General features: G+C 51.1%; 1 protein-coding gene across 1 annotated transcript; it reads right to left on the bottom strand.

Annotated features, from left to right (window-relative positions):
* Positions 1–15,796, bottom strand: CAGE1 (cancer antigen 1; the record flags this gene model as incomplete). Its single annotated transcript, XM_084259544.1, has 12 exons — positions 15,645–15,796; positions 12,662–12,749; positions 12,534–12,557; positions 9,832–10,883; positions 8,569–8,775; positions 6,491–6,607; positions 4,206–4,286; positions 3,672–3,779; positions 2,336–2,440; positions 1,848–1,918; positions 1,501–1,569; positions 1–85 (listed from the first exon to the last, which is right to left on the bottom strand). Exons 1-12 carry the CDS (start codon positions 15,750–15,752, stop codon positions 1–3), a joined length of 2,115 nt encoding a protein of 704 aa, XP_084115670.1. The 5' UTR covers positions 15,753–15,796.
* Between the last annotated feature and the right edge of the window lie 3,791 nt (positions 15,797–19,587).

The raw sequence follows: 19,587 nt of genomic DNA, 5'->3' as shown, positions 1-19,587 counted from the left end.
TCAGGCGACATGGGACTGTCCACACCGGCTGTCCGCCCGGACGACGGCAGTTGTGGACTTGGGGTGCTGCTCTAATACTCTCGGCCTGGGAGGAGCAGAAAGAACAGGGTGTGCGCTGGATGAGGGGCGACAGGAGCCAGTGCGCGGCTGGTTTTCACTTGCTTCCAAGAAAGGAGTGAGAACAGGCTCCGAGGGGTGCGACCAAGCTCTCCCACACTCAGCTCGCTTCCACTACCACCTGCCCGGCAGGGCCTCAGCGCTGCTTTTACCGCTGGCTGAGGCTTGGGAACCTAATGAATTTCCTTGGAAGTGACACAGCACGGGAGGCAAAAATAGCCAGCTGGGATGCTGGCTGCGTGCGCTGCCCTCCCCGCTCCCCATCCACCCTCACCTGAAGGCCACGGCACAAGCTGGGCGGGCTGGGTGCAGTGGGTGGCGGGCCTGGGAAGGTGGAGGCCAGAGGCCGACATAAATCTTAAGTTGTCTCGAAACAGCCTTATGGGCTGGATGGGGAGCCCCTGCCTCGCCTCACCCCCTGCTTCCAAGACTAGTCTGAGCCCACACGAGCGGAGAGAGGTTAGTTGCAAGTAACCAAGTATCAGAGCTGGAGAAACGTGATTGTGATATCAGAAACACATGCAAATGTCCTCATTTGAAAGTCATTCCAGAAAGAAACACTGCACGGTTTCTCCCAGCAGCTCGAGAGGACCCCGGTCGATCAAGGTGAGCCGGGCTGAGTAGCACTGGGCATGGGGCAGCCTTTCACGGATGAGAAAAGCTGACCCCTTGCTCTGCAGTCCTAGCTTGAACCTGCATGCATCTCCACGGCACCCGGTACCAAGACCCTTCAGAGTAATGCATTGTAAGCTTTAACACTGGTGTGAGAAAATCTGGCCATAAAACATCTAACAGGATAAACTGTTCTTCTGTAGACAGAATCCTAGCTCATAACCTTTCTGGGATCTTCCATGGAAGTGAGGGGAAGCCCCACAGAAACAGGGAACCCCCTTTTTAAAGGAGGTGTTACCAGGCCTCCCCGGTGGCACAGCGGTTGAGCGCTGGGTTGCAAAGCTGCCCGCAGCCTCTGTGGCGCTGGTTCGATCCCCGGCTGCTCCCCAGTCACCGGAGGAGGGTCCCGCTTGGCGCGCAGACCTCTCCTGCCGCCCGCTGCTCCCCTCAGCAGTGTACCTTGGTCCTTCTGACTGCTCTGCTCCCCGCTCTGGCTCTGGTAAATTCTCTCGCCCTCCCGCGCTTCTGGCTGTGCCCAGTGCTTGTATAAATAAATAAATCTTTAAAAAAATAAAGGAGGTGTTACCACAACCCCTTCTCAAGCGAGTCCGGCCTGGAAGGCAGAACACCAATCACTTCCACATAACTTAAATCTCGCTGATCTTACATAGAGACAAGAAAAAAGTTTTCTAATGTGCTGTGTGCTGTACTGGATGTATTATTATTGTTATCATACATTAAGACAGTATTATTCAGAAGAGACAAACTCACCGTAGTTTTCTGGCCCTCTCCCTGGGTTTCTTAATCAAATCTTCCAAATGTTTATTTCTCTGTTCTAAGCTGAGGAAGAAAAAATTGAATCATCACTAAAACCAACTTTTCTCTCTTTTCCTTAGGTAGAAGAGCAAGAAGTTCATCGACAGATGAGGAGGGCAGGAAAGCTCTCCGAGCCAGGGGTCCGAGTGGGCAGGCCAGACCTCGCGGTCTGGAGTTGCGGAGAACAGCCTAGCTAGTGACCCTGCTCTCTGTGCCCCAGGCACCCAGGCCAGGGCTGGGCACGCCAGGGCGTGGACTGAAGCCTCAGGATGCGTTCGCTGGGCAGGCGGCCGCTCACTTACTGGGTGATGTGGGAGTGGGACAGCTCCAGCCGCTGGTCAGCGCACTCGATGATCTCCTCGTAGGACATCACCTGGAAGGACAAGCCAGGCGATCGTATGCCACAGGGCTTGCTGTTCCCTTTGTAGGGCCCTCTGAGGGAAGCCCGTGACCTGGCTCCTGTGGGGGCTCCACCAAGGCCCTGCCTCCTGTGCGGGAGCAGCGGTGGCAGCGGCAGCCCAGGCCCGCAGCCCCGACCTTATTGTCCCGCATGAGCTGCGTGGTGGGGGCTCAGTCCTCGTGGGTAATGTCGCCAGTGTTTAACAGGTGAGTTAGACAGGAGGCGGGTGAGGTTTGCTCCCCCTTCCCTAGGTAGCAGTGGCTCAGGACCCAGGGGGCCAGCTGCAGAGACTGTGTGCGCCCAGCTGGAGGCCTGCCCCCTGCCCCCACCATTGGCCACAGCTGGGGTGGGGGGAGGGGTAAGAATGGCCACCTGTGGGGAGGCCTGTACCTTGTTTATTAAGTCGCCCAGATGTCTCTGGCACCTGTCGTTCTCGGCGATGAGTCTGTTGCAGTGGTTTTCCTTTGACTCGAGCAGGTTCCCCAGTTTGCCGATCTACAGAGAAACGTGGGTGAGAGGGCAGTGCCTGGCAGGAGCAGGGAGGGATGCTGTCTCTGTGCCCACGTCCGTGGTGCCGCTTCTCCGTCTGCATGCAGTGCTCAGAGCTGGCTTCTCCAGGCTGCCAAGGAGCCAGGCTGCGTCCAAGCTGCATGCCACCTGCTGCCCCACGGAGGCCCACCATTGCTGATGCCATGAATAAGGTTAATGAATCAGGAAAGGAGAAAGCTTTGGACCCTCACATGAATGAGCTTTGTATTTTCTTTTACAGATACATACACAATCATTTGGAACAGAATGCCGATTTTTAGTCATTTAAAAATGACAGACTTGACTATTAAAAACAAATTATGTCGGGGCCTCCCTGGTGGCGCAGCGGTTGAGCGCTGGGTTGCAAAGCTGCCCGCGGCCTCTGCGGCGCCGGTTCGATCCCCGGCTGCTCCCCGGCCACTGGAGGAGGGTCCCACATGGCACGCAGACCTCTCCTGCCGCCCACTGCTCCCCTCAGAAGTGTACTTAGGTCCTTCTGTCTGCTCTGCTCCCCGCTCTGGCTCTGGTGAATTCTCTCACCCTCCTGTGCTTCTGACTGTACCCAGTGCTTGTATATCAATCAATCAATCAATCAATCAATCAATCTTGTATAAATAAATAAATCTTTAAAAAACAAATTATGTCGGTGAGTCTCTGTAGCACAGTGGGTCTAACTGGGTTGTAACTGTCTAGAAACCCAGATATTTCCATTTCCTTCTAACATGTTTTCCTGTTTCAGTTTCCTTATTCTTTCCTACAATTGACATATAACACTGTGGAAGTTTAAGACACAGTGTGTTGATCCGATGCACTTATTTATCACACAATGATCACTGCGTGGCTTTAGGCAACACCCCCAAAGAGCCCCCCACGGTGGATGGCACTGGCCCCAGCTGCCATAGGACTGTGGCAGCCTGGGCGACTATATAAATGTCTTTCCTTGCCAGGCAGCACACGCCTTCTTATTTCTGCATTTTGAAAGAAAAAGTCTGGTCAGTAGGAACAAGCCAGGTGGGGCGGCATCAAGTCTCCCAAGCTGGCAGCGCAAACTTAGCTCCACGCTCTGAGGATGAATGCCACGGCTAGACGCCCGGAGTGAGCTCATTAACGAGCACATATTTTGAGTCAGACCTTGACTCTGTAGAGGGAACAGCACTGTGTGTGAGAATGCTAGCAGAGCGACAGAAGAGCCTCTTACCAGGAAGTCAAGCTCTTCATTTAGGTTGTGGTACTTGTCCAGTTTGGCCCCTAGCAGGACCGGGATGTCGCTGGCACTGCTGGCCTCACCCAAATCAAAGTCAGTAGTCTGAAATTAAAGACATTAAAATATATAATACATCAGATGGGAACATACATTAAGCATGTTATTTTACAGTAAATACTAGTTTAACTAGCAAAGGGCTCTTCAGTAGCTGATGAATAGGAATGTGGAACTCAGCTAGGTAGAGTTCAAAAATTTACCAAAGGAACAGAAAAATCTGAAGTTGTGATTTTGTATTTGTTTTTAAAGAGAGTACCTAAGAAATGTGACTATCCTGGAACTTTTATCCTTACGCTGTTGCTGGGACGCCACACTCTGACTGGAGTGTGTCTGGTAAACCATCCCTGCGCCCCTGGGTGAGTCCCACTTGATGACAATGACAAGCCAGGGTGTCCCACTGCCCTGGATTTGCACTGTTTTGCTGAGGTGTTTATGTCACAAGAAGAGGGCAGTAAACAGTGTCAAACTCACCTCAATAACCTGGTCTTGAAATGCTTTTTCATTAGCAATCAGCTCTCTAAAGGTTGTGATTCTGTCTTTATGTTTCAGTAGCTGGGGGAAAAGCACGTGATCGTTAAGGTGAGGGCAGGAAATAAACGCGTCAGTCACATCTAAAACACCATCCATGAGCCATGTCCAGCGACCTCCAGCCCCAGGAGCACACCTGTGCAGGAAGACCCCGCCTCAGGCCTGCGGCTGCCCCTCAAAGGTGGCCAGGCTGCCCTGTGGGCATCTGGGAATGGTAGGCGTGGGGGTCCATCTTCCCTGGGAGGAGCGGGTGACTGTGCCTGGGCCCTGTGTGTGGAGACGCCACTCAGGTGCTGCCTGCTGGCCCCGAGGGGGTGGTGGGGAGGGCATATCTGTGCGGCACCTGGGAGAGGACTTTTAGATGCTCGAGACTTGTTTCCTTTGGACACTGCCCTGGGGCCTTTGCCCCTTGCTGACGTCACCCTGTCCTCTAGGGTCACTGGGTCCAGCCGTGACAGTGTGTGCTGAGTGTGAAGGACCAGCAGATCCTCAGCTGAGGCAGGCTTGGTGACACCAGGGCGTCATCTCCCTGACCATGGTCAGCTGTTTTCACAGCCAGTTATTACAGTTCTTTAAAGGGGAAAAAAAAAACCCAGCTTTTTCCAGAGGTAAGTTACATTCATTTCTTATTTACTCATTTGTTTCTTTAGTATAGCGACAGTAAATCTTAATATTCAATATTCAAACTTTTCCAAAGGACAGCAATTACAAAAATATTACTTGTATTCTATGAAAATGTTTCAAAATTTAAAAAAAGAGGCTTTAATATGGCTCCTGTGGCCTCGTCATCCAGCTAACAGCCAGTTGCGTGTCCTGCCTCATGGCTCACGACCCCTCTGGCCCCTTTTCTGGGTCCAGCCATAGACACAAGCCATTTCACCTGCCAAACTAGAGTGACAACACAGACATTTATCAAAAGAACATCAAATACCGGAAATTCCATTCTGCCGTGCCCTGCTGCACCTCAATGGGCTCATCTGGAGGCCGTGTCAGAAGAGGGGCCAGCCCTTGTGTCTGTCCATCTCTTGAACCTTTTTCCTACGGGAGTCTCTGGAATAGTTGGAGCAAGTTTCCTGTCTACCTCAATTCAGAGACGGCATTTCTGATGGCCCAAGACTGACTGTGCTACTGCCTGAAGGCCCAGGCTGGATGGTGGCCTCATGCCTCCAGCCAGACGAGCCTGCCAGCTCTGCACTGCGCCCGCCTGCTGGCGTGCTGCTTGGCTTTCCTGCTCTCATTCACTCTTGGATTTATCCCTCGATTTCTGTGCTGCTGCATTGAGAAAACCATAATCACAGAGAGTCCAGAGTCTCTTCCCTCACCCTTGTGCCACTTAAGAGAGAAAATTTGTTTTCAGTGTGCTCATTAGTTACAGGGCAGAGAGAGGGGCAGCACCCCAGAACCCCTACACCTGCCTACTCTAAATAGGTTCTGCCATCCTCCTCATCAAGACAAAACATATAGAACTTTAATGAAAAGGAACTTCAGTGCAATTAGCTTGGGAGACAGACAAGACAAAAACTATATAACTTCCAAATCAGGTACCCAAAGTTACCTGTTCCCTCTTGGGTAAAAGTCTGGCCAAACAGGGTTGGCCCAGAGCAAGGCCCAAAAGCTGCCACAGCCTAAAGCTCCTTCCAGCTGGGGACCCATAGAAAAGGTTCAGAAATAGCCAGACAAGTCTGGCAGGAACAGAGCAAAATCAAGATAAAAGCTGCCACTGTCACTTCCCCTTGGGTCTCAACGCATTTGTTTCAACCAGTCCAGGACCAATAAGCAAGTGCAACTTCTTCACATATCTCAGTGCCATGTGCCGCCTCCAGGTCTCCTGGCTCCCCATCTTTCCATTTCCCTTCCTCAGCCTCCTCTCCAGCTTCTCCTCCCTGTTCAACTCCACCATCCCTTGGATGGGGCAGGGAACCTGGTACCCCCTTTTTCCTGGGAAACCCCCCGTTATAATTATTCCAAGTGAAGGGGTGTGGACAGAAACGACACCTCAAGCGAATGCAACTTCCACATTCCAGCAGATAAGACGTTCTTGTGCAGACGTTTCCTAAGACGAGACCTGACCCACGTCTCTGGTGAGGGGCACAAGAAACCAATCTGGTCCCCCAAAACAACTCTTTGGAAAAATCTTAAATTTTAGGGGCGTTTTATACTTTTACATTATCTTCTGACAACTGTTTCCGTGAAAAATGACACTTTAGAACAAAGAAGAAACACGGTACCTCTTTATCTAGATTTTTCTTTTTGTGATGGAAGCTCTTCAGCTTTTGCAACATTATGTCGCTGACTTTCTCGCCGTCTTTGACAGGTTCAGTGTCAGGACTGGTGACGCCCTGGGGCTAGTGGTTGAAAAAGATTAAAAACGTTTCAGTGAAGCTGAAAGGAGAAGGAAAACCCACAAATGAAACCATCCAACCTCTGCAAACTAATGCCCACACTCAAGGAGGTAAAATAAAGCTGAACCCAGGTTCAGTAGCTTCTCCCAAGACCCGGGCGCTTGTGGGGGAAGAGGCAGTGGAGTGGAGCCACTGTGGCTTGTTGTTTTTTTTTTTTTTTTTTAAATTCTAGGTTGGCAGACATTTTATTTTATTTTTTTTTAAAGATTTATTTATTCATTTATACAAGCACTGGGTACAGTCAGAAGCATGGGAGGGCGAGAGAATTCACCAGAGCCAGAGCAGGCAGAAGGACCGAGGTACATTGCTGAGGGGAGCAGCGGGCGGCAGGAGAGGTCTGCGCACCATGTGGGACCCTCCTCCCGTGGCCGGGGAGCAGCCGGGGATCGAACTGGCGCTGCAGAGGCTGCAGGCAGCCTCGCAACCCAGCGCTCAACTGCTGCGTCACCAGGGAGGCCCCCTGCTATGGTTTGTTCTTGACGTGAGGCCGGTCACCATGCAGGCCACCCTCGCTGGTCAAGCCCACCTGCCTGCCACCCACACGCACATCCCCTCCAAGCCTGGGCAGCTCACAAACCCAAAACTCAGACAAACGGTCATACCCGACACCGGGACCAACCAGGCACCCTCAACAGTCCTGAAATGCTGGTCATGTCCACGGTGCCCAGAATGAAGGCCCCAAGCCCACATGACCGCAGGACACAGTGCCCGCGGCGCCCATGCTGAGCCCCGCTGCTTAACCTCCGGCGCTTGGGACGAGAAACTGCTCTCAGCTTGGTTAGTTTTTCGGGGCAGATAATCGAACACAGGGTAGTGTGAGGGCTACACAGCTAACCCTTGGACAGCAGGGACAACAGGAGACAGGCCTCCCGGGACAGTGCTGAGTGCCTGCCAGGGCCATCCTGGGAGAGGAGCAGTGTGCGCCGGAGGCCTGTGTTCTGGGTGGGGTGGGGGCAGGGGTGCACGGGTGCTGTCTGCCGGGGTCTACGGGGAAGAGCGTGGCTAATGCCCCATCGCCCAGGGCTCAGGCAGCAGCAGCCTGCACGCAAGACTGAGGAGCGCGGCAACTGTGATGGTGGAGGGCTCATGCCAAGTGTCGTCTAGGATCAGCGAAATGTCAGGTGGCCAGCCTGCGACCTCCCGCAGTGGCTCCGTCAGCAAGGTGTCCAGGGTGTCGTTAAGTGAGGGTTCAGAACTCAGTTAAAACAAGACACAAACGAGGTTTATGCTGAATCAAGACCACCACCGAAGTGTGCCCCCGAGCCTGGCAACCACGGGGACTTGTGAGTGCCCAGAAGCTGAGCGCCCAGAAGCATGGCAGACGGGACAGGAGGGGGAGCGCAGCCAGCCAGGCCACCCCTCCTAAGAATAGTCCAGCCTCACGGACTGCAGCGAGCCTCGCTCCCCTGATCACCAGGTGAACTCAGGTAAGAGCACGCGCACTTCTCAGCCAGGCTGCTGGGCAGGAAGCAGCAGGCAGGAGTTGGCTGGCAGGTACGGACTCCACCATCTTGGACGATGTGGGCTCCTGCTTGCCCTCCACTCCCAGTTGCGTGGCCAAGAGCCACTCATTGGGCGTAATTCTCAACCCAGGACAGGCCCGGAGAGCAAGAAGCCGCTCCCAGGGCCTTCCAGAAATGTGGACATGGGCCGTGAGGGCTGCAGCTGGGGTCTCCCCCGGTCTCCCACTGCCTCCAATCCTGTCTGCTCTGGCAGCCTTGTGGGGCTCAGTGCTGTAGAAAGGGAACAGGCAGGAACGAACAGGGGTGGGGCGAAGCCTGGCTCAGAGGCCGGATGTCCCCCTCCTTCCTTGATGCTTACCTGTCTCCTTTGGCCAGCTCTTGTGCTTTAGTCCAAGCCCAGGCCCCCCGACCCCCAAGAAAACACACGTGTTATTTTATCACCTGGCACATGAGAAATCCCACCAGCAGTGCCAGGAGACTGTGAATCTTGGAGGCCAGCTGAGCGGCCCTCTTCATGTCCGGGGGGTCTGGGCTCTCTTCCTCACCAGGCCGGCGAGAGCAGCCAAGGAGCAAGTGAGGTCGGAGCATCCTGGCATTCTTCGGGCACAGGTTCAGACACGTCACAAGGAGGACAAAGAATCCAGAGGCCTGTGTAAGTAAAAGGCTGGACAAATGGCCCCTGTGACAGATTCTGATCACTGACACTCAAACTCTGGGATTTCAGGACCCCCCGATGTGCACGTGTGGTTTATGAGGGGTCTACCCCAGCAGCGTTCAGAGGACCAGAAATAACAACTGAGAACATTTAGGAATCTGGTTGTGAATTTCCTTAAATAATAAACCCATTATGTGTCACCAGGAATTACACTTTTTTTTTTTAATTGTAAAATCACCACATTTTCTAGAATAAACTATTAAAGGGTAGCCATGTTTTACATTTTTGGGACATGTTTTTAATCCTGGCTCAATGGGAGACAGCAGGAGTCTCAAACTTGCTTCACACACTCCATCAACCATGAAAGCAAATATGTCAGCGTGTGCCTCGTAGTTTCTGGAAGACTCCACAGCACACTTAATGAAAGAATGAGAGTGGCAAAAGGCATGACCTCTTAATATTAATTAAAACACTTTTAGCCTTGTAGATACTCCCAGACCACGCTTTGAGAGCCAATCAAAAGTATAACTCAAAGTCGACTAACATTGGAGGGTGAGGGGGCAGGTATTAAAGAAATTGATTACTCAAGATAAAGAACTTTTTAAAAGGAATGCAAGGAAATCATTTCACTGTGCTAAATGCAGTTAACCTACTGACTTCTGCAAGGAGCTGCAGAGGCGCAGGTGTGGGGCCCCCACCCCAGGTTCACTGCCACAGCCACAGGGCAGTCACGGGAGCCACAAATGGCTGCCTTCCCTCCACGTGGGCAGGTGTGGACCACTTCCCCACACCTCTCTCCCCACTCTCTCACACTTTTTAAAAAGAACGTATCCTAGCTTTGTGCAGTGGCAGTATCGTAGCCCATGAGGTTTATCCAAGGCGTGATTATTGCTAATAAAAAGAACATATCCTGCAAATCACTAAAATTACAAATTATTAAATAAATTGTTTTGCAAGTAAACACGTGCCAGTGCCAAGCCTAAGTGGGCATCACCGGTCTATTAGCGGCTCCAGAGCTCCCGCCGTGGACTCTAAGCCTGTCTCAGTACCTGGGTGATGGATGGCTCCGGGATGGGCCCCGGGATCTCCTGGGAGGGCTCCTTGGCTGGCGCCGGCAGAGGGCTGGGAGGTGGCGTCTCGGTCCTGGTGACCTGCTGCTGGAGCCTCGCATTTTCGCGCCTGACCCTGTCAATCTGCTCCTGGAGTTGTGTGTTCTTCACTTTTTCGTTTTCAGACACGATTTGCAAATTCTTCACTTGGGCAATCAGGTTCTCAAGCCTTGACTTCAGCTTCTGCCTTTCGGCCAGGTTTTCTTTTTCCTGTCTCTGGAATTCCTCCTGCAAAGACAGGAGCTCTTGCTCTCGGGTCTCTTTCTCCCTTTTCAGCAAGTCCAGCGCGCAGGCGGTGGCCTTCTCCAGCTCACCCTTCAGCTGCTGTAGCTGCTGCACCTCCTCCTCCTTCCTGCTAAGGGTCTTGTCTCTCTCTACGCACTGGCTGAGGGTCTCGTTTTTCTGCTGCATTTCCGTCACGTACCTTTCCTGCAGGTGCACGTAGCTGGTCTTGACCTTCTTCAGCTCCAGCTGCAAGGCCTCCTTCTCGTGCCTGCAGTCCTGCAGGTGTCCCTGGGTGCTGGCCAGGACCTTGTGCACCTTCTGCAGTGTCTTCTCCGTGTCATTCTTCTCCAGCATCACTCTGTACTTGTCTTCGATCAGCTCCTCCACATTCTCCTTCAGCTTACTGATGACGTCGAGGAAAACCTGCTGCTTGGCCGTCCTCCTCTGCAGCTCCGCCACCTTCTTCTCCAAGTACCTGTTGCTGCACTGCAGGTTGTAGATCCGAGTCTGCTGCTTTTGGTTGGTCTGTCTTAACTTCTGCAAGACCTCATTCAAAGCCATGTCCTCTTCCAGCGGCTGGAAGCTCTCCAGGCTTTGCTCTGTGTCGGGGCTCCTGTGGTCTTCTGGAGACGCTCCTCCACTCCAGGAGAGGCCGGCAGGGGACCACATGCCTGCTGGGACAATTTGGTGCCCCTCCGCGTCCTCTGCTGGGACTTCCTTTGGGTGAACCATGCACAGCTTGGGAATCTCCCCAGAATTCTGCCCTCCTTGGGAGCAAACGGCAACCTGTCAGTTACAAGAAACAAGGTAAGTGTGGGAGAGGAGGAACATGAGCTGTGACAGTTGACCGTAAACCTAGAGCCCTCGAGTTTGGTTCTTCAGCTATAAAACAGCAACGATCATCTCTGCTTCCAAGAACAACACCTACTTAACAAAATGTTTGAGGATCAGGTGCTAGGTGAGGGTGCAGCCCCTGGGAGCATGGGGCACACACAGCAGATGTGGTAGAGACAGACATCACGCTGGTGTTTACCAAAGTTAAACTTTGAGACTCTCGCCATATTCTAGGATGCAGACTTTTCTGAACACACCGATTCTCTGGGAAAGTCCCATATATGTGTAAGTGCGCGCACACACGTTACAAAAACAATCCTTTAATTTTCTACAGGCCATCTGGCCATCATGATTCATGTACCAAGATTTCTACGTAGCTCCTAGACCAAGCAGGTTAAAGCTATTCTCTTTATCAAAGGGTCTTTAGCCCCTGTGGACACTTTCCTTACTTAAGAAGTTCTGCGGTGGCCCGGGGTCAGGGGCAGCAGGCGAGGCAGGGCTTCTAGCCAGTGGCGGTGTCTCCAGGAATGTCTGCGTCCGTCCACTGCAGTGGGTCAGAGTTGGGCTTCCTGGAGGTTGTCCAGCCCGCTCTGGGGCAAGTGGGTTTTTACTTGTGCAAGGGCTAGTACCCAGCGGGTTTTCCTCCTCACACGAGTCTGCCTCTGCACTGCTGACCTTCGCGTATTTATACACATGACTCTGCACTTCTGCCTTCTCTGCATGAGGTGAGCATTCAGGCAGGTTTTGAAATGTTGCCACTTCGCCACTAAATGTTTCTGTCTGATAAATTTCACAAGGGGTTTCAAAGAGTCTGAAGGCAGGAAAGCTGGTGTCCGCTGCCTGATTCTGGGTGCAATGTCCTATGTGGACATCTCATTAGAAAGAGAAAGATGAGGAGAGAATTAGTTGCCCGTGCACTAACATGCTCACATTTATAATAAATGGCTGGGGCCCTGCAGGAATTCCATACAGGGCTTGTACTGGCGAATGACGCCCCTTTTTTCTGGGGGATGGAAGTTCTCAATGACTGCCACAAAACAAGCCCATCATGTGTTATCACAGTTAAATACTATCACGGCAAATTCCAAGATGTCTGTAAAATGATTGCACTTGGGGCCTCCCTGGTGGTGCAAGGGGTTAAGATGCAACCTATGAAGCTCTCTGCAGCCACTGCAGCATGAGTTCTATCCCCAGCCGACCAGGGAGCAACCCACATGGCGCAGCAGACCTCTCCTGTCTCCCTGCTGCTCCCCTCAGCAGTGTATTTCAGTGGATCTGCCTGTTCTGTTCCCCACTCTGTCTCTGGCGAATCCTCTCACCCTCCACACATCTGGCCTGTACCCCAGTTATTATATACATAAATAAATCTTAAAAAAAAATGATTTCACTTGACCAGTATTTTTGGATGTTTAATTATAAAAATTTCTTTGGAAAGAATCAAAAGCACAGTGAATCATGTAACAGCAAACACGCATCAAAAGTCACATGTAATTTTAACTTTTTATAATGGACTGTGTGTGCTTTATGGCAGTAAATGACAGAGAAGACTACATCTACCTTTATTTCAGGCATTCAGGACATACCTTTTTCTCCACAGCCAGGATTAGCTGTAATGAGGCACAGACAGGACAGCGCACAGCGCCTGGCTGTTAGGATTATCTCAGAACACACACATAGCATCGTACTCCACAGTGCTAGCAGAGGTACTCACCACCCAGCAGATCGTCCAGTGTGCCATAAATTTCTTCAGAAAGTGTGAGCTTAGACTCAGTTTCCCTTCTTGTTGTCATTATTTCATCCTGTAGTAATAAGAGAGGTATCACTACAAACATTATAAAGCCTTCCATAAGGGGTACATGGGCTACAATGGAACTTTTGGCTGGTATTTTCTGTATTTTTTATGTTAGTGTATTTCTGTATTTTCTAGTATTTTGGCTAGTATTTGTGTGGGTAGAACATGCTTTCTATTTTGAGTACAGGCAGCGGCTCTCAGGTCTTGTTCCAGACTACAGCACTTAAACGAGTCAGGTGAATTGTTTGGTCGCCCAGTACATTCAGAAGCTATGTTATTTGTTAAGTGTGCAAAAAAACCCCCAAAAAAACCAAAAAACCAAAAAAACCCCCAGTACACGTCTTACTTAAATATATCGTGTTGCTAAAAACTGTTCATCATTGCTTCTCGGCCTTTTAGCTAAGATCAAGTGTACTAAAAACTGTTCATCAGTATCTGAACCTTCAGCCAGTGGGGACCTATTTGCTGGGTCTTGTGACCTCTTGCCGGGTCTTGTGCAAACACACTTGCTTGAAAAGCACAGTGGCATGAGGTGTGGCCAATACGTGGCTCCCTTCGGGGAGACCAGGCTCATGCACCCACCACAGCGAGTGGCAAACACTCATCTTGCTATTTCAGCATTTCTGATTTTTTGGTAAGTTGAATCATGTGACTGTAACTTAAGGAAAAATGACAACTTCTCTATCTCTTATTGATAATTTGCTCACCTTTGTTACATCTGGTCTAAACTAATTGGGCAGCTGTAATTTGAGTCTTTTGACATTAAAAATACATAAAACAGTATGTTGGGATTCCAGCTAAATAGAAATCTAGAACATTTCAGGTAGGGTTTATTTTCAAAGTCAACTCAACACTAAGAAGAGGGGTTTTTTAAGTAAATTAACAGTATAAATAAGACAGTAAGGAAAACATTTTAAATAACTGAGGAAAATACTGACTTAATCATGAATAATGTGGAATTAAATGATGCTGTAAAAAATCTTATAAACCAATGAGTTATAAACATCTATTCAATGATGTTTTCTTATACATTCTTCTACTTATTGAATGTATTTGAAGTATAACCAAAAATGACCTATATTTTGTTAACAACCTATTTTCTAGACTTGTTGCTAATTCAGACCATTCCTCCCAATCAGATTTTTAGTTTCTTGGATGCTATGCCTGAAATCACAATCGCACTATTCCCATGCACAGACTTCTCGGGAGGACACATGGAGTCCCAGATCACCTCTAACTCTAAGCCTTCTAAAATATTACTGTTTCTAACTAAAATATGCCTTTTGTTTCTGTGGTCTACAAATTTCTTAGAATAAGATGCTCAATGATATCCGAGAGGGAAGACCTGCTAACACAGTGTGACACAACCATTCAGTGTCCTGGGCCCTCAGTAACGCTGCCACACCAGGACCAGTTTCTTCAACATAGTTAGTTTTTCATAGTTCTAAAAAAGAAGTTTGAATGTTGTCTAAAAAAAAAACAGTCAAAAGCCCAAGTAGGACCTCCCTGGTGGTGCAAGGGGTTAAGCACAGCACTGTGAAGCTATCCACAGACGCTGCAGCATGAGTTTGATTCCAGGCTGGCCAGGCAGCTTCCCACATGGAGCAGCAGACCTCTCCTGTCTCCCCGCTGCTTCCCTCAGCAGTGTATTTTGTCAGTCTGCCTGTTCTGTTCCCCGCTCTGTCTCTGGTGAATCCTCTCACCCCCGTACCTCTGGCCTGTACCCCAGCTCTGGTCTGCATAAATAATCTTTATAAAAAAAAAAAAGCCCAAGTGACCAGAGTCACCTCAGTACTACCTGAGATGAGGGGTTTAGTAGAGAAACAGTATAAATAAGGTAGTAAGGGAAATGCACAACCATCTCCCCAGCCAGCGCTATGCACTGTGCTGTGGTACTTCAGGGCAAAGCGTGTGCCAAACATGTGCAATCATGCACGCAGCTGTCCGTCTACTCGCAATGTTCAGTTACTGTGGTAGTTCTGCAAATATCTCATTATGTTCACTTTCTAGAGGAAGAATTAAAACACCACACAGAAATGTGTAAACTGGGCTGATTTCCTATCGCTAAGCAGTTCTCTAGTGAAATTGTCGATGTTCATCCTTCGAAAGAAAAGGCAATTTCACATGGGGCAAGCTAATGCATTCCTATTCTCTACACTCTTGCCAATAATTGTAATGCATTTAGAACAGTATGTGTGGATCTTGGGACGTTACAGTCTGTCTTGTCTTGTGAGAAGGGGCACAAGGATCTTCATGGAGCCAGAAAGTTATTTACACCCGGGGCGCTGTCAGTGTCATCACAGATGGGGTGACAGTTCGCATGCTGACTTACGGGGATGCTATAGCCCAGATGTCAGGCTTGTGTTCTGCCTGGGACTGAATAGTTGTGGCACGTCCTTGCTGCACTCTTGGGAATTCATAGTGGCTAGAAAGAATCACTTTTAACATCCTATTTGTAAAATTCTACTTTTCTTTATAGAATAATGAAACAGACCCTTTATTCCCCTCCTCCCTCAGAGACTTTTTTTTTTTTTCCAAAGATTTATTTATACAAGCACTGGGGTACAGGCCAGAGGTGCGGGAGAGTAAGAGGACTCACCAGAGACAGAGCAGGGAGCAGAACAGGCAGAAGGACTAAAGTACACTGTTGAGGGGAGCAGCGGGCGAGATAGGAGAGTTCTGCCTCACCATGTGGGAATCTCCCTGGCTGGCCGGTAAGTGAACCGGCGCTGCAGAGGCCGCGGACAGCATCACAGTGCTGCGCTCAACCCGCTGCACCACCAGGGAGGCCCCCCTCAGAGACTATTTTTGTAGTTCATATTTTTTTGGGAAAAAACTTCACATGGGAGACAATATGAATGCTAAATACATTTGTACCTCACAGAACGTAAGCAATGCACACCTGAGGTAAGTCTGAAGTGCTACTGCTGGCTTCCACATAGAAGGGAGAATCTGAGTGAGCAAAGTCTCGAGGAAGATTGCTGACATTCATAGCATCTGCTTCTAACATGCTTTCTAACTTTTCAGAGAAGTATCCACTTCAAAATGCACACGGTCTGAAGATGACCACCAAGCTTTTTAATACTTCTTGTTCCTGTTGAGTGATGATGGAAGATGGTCTCTTGGGAAAAAAAACATAATTTAAGTATCTATTAGAACATGCAAACAATAAGCATGTTTCCCTATCCTTCCTCCCATTACGCAGCAAAGTTTACTGTTCTAGGATTTGAAATTTCACTTGCCAAGCTATTGGAAAAGGAAAACATATTAGTCTGAGTCTATCACGCGGATTTGTAGTAAAATAAATGATTTAGACACCAACAAGTGAGGGCGTGGCTACTATCCAATAATTCCTAACAGGCTTGGAGCACTGACATAATGGGTTATTTAACAACAGGTATTTGCAAAATGAGGCCAAATAGATTCCACAAACACCATGTTTCCACAATATTTACTTGGTAGCTTTGACTCAAGTATCTCTTCATCAGGTCAAATCCAACTTTGTAAATTGGTTTTCCCTCCCTTTGCTATGCCATACTGATTCTCTCAGGCACCAGGGTTTGAAAACTTGTGGACATCTTTGATCTCCCTCATTCATCATCTCGAATGATTCAGTTGTCGTTACCTGTCCATTTCTCCTTTCAACTTGTTTTCCAAGCCCTGTCATCACCTGGCTCCATATTCTCAGGACCTCCTGAGTCTATCAGAGAACCAGGGTGGAAAAGTCGAAAGCCCATATTCTTCTGCTTGAGTTTCTGTTCTGGGTCTCCCAAAGTCATTCACCCCACTGACCCAGCAACTTCCTTACTGGGTCAGACGCCGATCACATTCCCCAGCACTCAGTATTCTGTTGTGCCAAGTGCCTCTGGATCCTAAACTTCCTATCTATCCAATCCTGAGTTATTTTTTTTAAATCCCTACGTTTAGTCTAAACTTCTGTGCCACAATTCAGCACCTTTTTTTTTTTTTTTTTTTTTTGTGGGACCCTCGCTGGCGGCCGGGGAACGAACCGGCGCTGCAGAGGCTGCAGGCAGCCTCGCAGCCCAGCGCTCAACCGCTGCACCACCAGGGGAGGCCCACCTATTTGTTTTCCGATTTCATCTTCACCATTGTATCAAAGGTGGTAGCGCTTGCCTTTAGACATCCCTACCTCCAGGAGTCCGTTCATGTTCCCACAGCACAGGCACCAGTGTTGTGGAGAGTAAGCACTGACTTCTCCACTGATTTGTTCCTATGACCCCTCCTCCATGTATACCCTCTAACCCATCCAAGAGGGCAGATTTATTAGAAAAAGAGAAGAATAAAGGACACTTGCAGACATAAGATGGCAGGAAAAGCTGCCAGAAAGGGTGGTTTGAGAAGAGAAACACCTGCATAGTCAAAGGAGGGCAGGAAGGCTGCTGCCGGATTCCTTATTCTATTGAATGATCCAGCTAGTAAGTAACATACTGAGGATGAATTTTTTCAAATCTATTGCCATCATCCTGGGTAAAGCATAAAAAAGTGAGCAGGGCGGGGTGGTTAGGACTGGGGACAGGTGCCACTCCATGCTCACCTCTCCCCTGCCTTCCAGGTACATAGGCACTGCCTGGCGGTGAAGACCAGCTGAAGAATCCTTGTTCTGTTTTCCAAAAAAAAAAATTTTTTTAAAGCAAAAAGCAAGGGTCTTATTTCAATACCGGCGGGAACCCAGACCTTCCAGTTACAACTTTTACCCTTTGTCCAAACGAACAAAATGTACCTTTGCCCCTCTAAGTTGGGGCTACTTTTCCATCGTTTATTCTGCCCTTACTCGAGGGACACCAGACTTGTTAACTATTTATTCGAACACTTGGCGAGGCACTCCGCACGCTGAAGGGCGTTAGTAGGGGCCACTGGCACAACTTCACGCGCCTGTTCCCAAATCTCTTCTCAGCCGCAGGGCGAACCCGATCGTTTCACAAGCCCCGGTCTCCTTGTCACCTCAAAACGGCGCACCAGGTTTCGAATCCGCGGGGGGGTGCTGGCTTCCAGCGCGCGGGGACCCTCGAGACCACGAGACGGGTCCGTGAACCCGCCCGCCGCCGCCCGAACGCCCGTCGCCGGGAAGCGGGCCAGCCAGGCACTGTGACGTCACCGCCCACGCCGGCTCCGCCAGGACGCGAGCCGGCCCGGCCTCGTGACGCCAGGACGCGCGCCGGCCAGGCCGTATGACGTCATCACTCGCGCCGGCTCCGAAGAGACGCGCGAGCGACCGGCCCTGTGACGTCACCGCGGCGCCGGCTCCTCCGGCCTGGAGAGCGGCAAGCACGCGCGGGAGCCTCCCGCCGCGCGGCCCGAGGGCTGGCGGGCCCGTCCTGCCACGGGGAGGAGGCAGGGAGCGCGGCTCTAAAACGAAAAGCCGGGCGTCCCCGGGGGCGCAGCGGGCTGAGCGCAGCGCTGTGAAGCTGTCCGCAGCCTCTGCGGCGCCGGTTCGATCCCCGCCGGCCAGGGAGCTGCACACGTGGCGCGGCAGACGTCTCCTGTCTCCCCGCTGCTCCCCTCCCCTTCGTCAGTCCGCTTGTTCCTGCTCTGTCTCTGGTGAATCCTCTCCCCCCTGCATGTCTGGCCTGTACCCCAGCTCTTGTATAAATAAAAAATAAATCTTTAAAAAAATAAATAAAAGGAAAAGCTGGGACCCAAGGGGGTCAGACGTTGGACCCGCCCTCCTCACGCCCAGCCGGCGGGGGCGGGACTTCCGGCGGGGGGGGGCCGGCTGTCGGGGGCGGGGCTTCCGGCGGACTGCACTTCCGGTGCGTGGGCCGCCGCCGGCTCTGAGGCTCCTGCCAAACGCACGTGTCCCGCGCGCCGTCGGCGTCCGCGTTCGGCCGTTTGCGGCCGGGCGTCCGCGGCTAGGGCGCCATGGACTACCGGCGCGTGCTGATGAGCCGCGTGGTGCCCGGGCAGTTCGACGACGCGGACTCGTCGGAAGGGTAGGCGGCGGCCGCCACGCCCCCGAGCGCGCGCTCTCCGGCGGCGGGACCCCGGGGTCTCCTCAGCCGGCGCTTCCCCGTGGGCGCTTCCTCAGCCGGCGCTTTCCCTAGTCGGCGTGGCCGAGGTCGCGCGCCCGCCTGTCAGGCCGCCCGGCTCCGGAGCGGGGGGAAACGGGCTTGCCCGGCGAGCGCCGAGGATATGTCCGTGGGCGCCTGTGGTGGCCAAGCGCTCTCCCCGTTGTCCCGGTTGTGTTATAGGGCAGCCTGACTGGGTCCTCACCCGCGCGCTTAAAAGGACTTACCAATGCTCTACTGCAGGCACACGCGAAAGGTTAATAAAAGGTTTATTCACAAGGGAAGGGGAAATGAGGAAATGGACAGCTCAGGGAGAAAAGTGGGAGACCAAGTTTTAAATGCGTCCCACCCGATCCGCCCATCAAGAATCCCAAATGGCACTCTGAGAGCTGGCCGCCAGCCAGGAGCCATGACGCCAGGAAGCGAGCGACCCCAAGAGTGAGAGACCCCAAGACCCACGTGTTTTGTTTTTTACACCAAACCTGGCTGCTTAACTCCACCCTCAGGTCCCAGCCACCTTCCCTTTGGTGGTGACAGGATTTGTCTTTCCCAATGTCCTGATGGCTTTAGTCTGGAGTGGGGGTGGGGTCCACAAAGCCTGTATGGGATTAGCGCAGGACAGCCTTTCCCCCTAACAGTTGCTCCTGGCTCTAGGCGACTCTGCCCCCACAGCCGCTTACACGCACCGGCTTCTCTCACCTCCCTTTCCTCCTGGATTTGAGAGTGTTTTTTTTTTTTTAAATAAATTTACTTATTTATGCAAGCACTAGGTACAGTCAGAAGCACAGGAGGGTGAGAGGATTCACCAGAGCCAGAGCG

Source organism: Talpa europaea (genome assembly GCF_964194135.1).
Source record: "Talpa europaea genome assembly, chromosome: 2".
Classification (NCBI taxonomy): Eukaryota; Metazoa; Chordata; class Mammalia; order Eulipotyphla; family Talpidae; genus Talpa; species Talpa europaea.
Note: the sequence above shows the minus strand (reverse complement) of the source record. Positions and strands in the feature narration are given on the sequence as shown.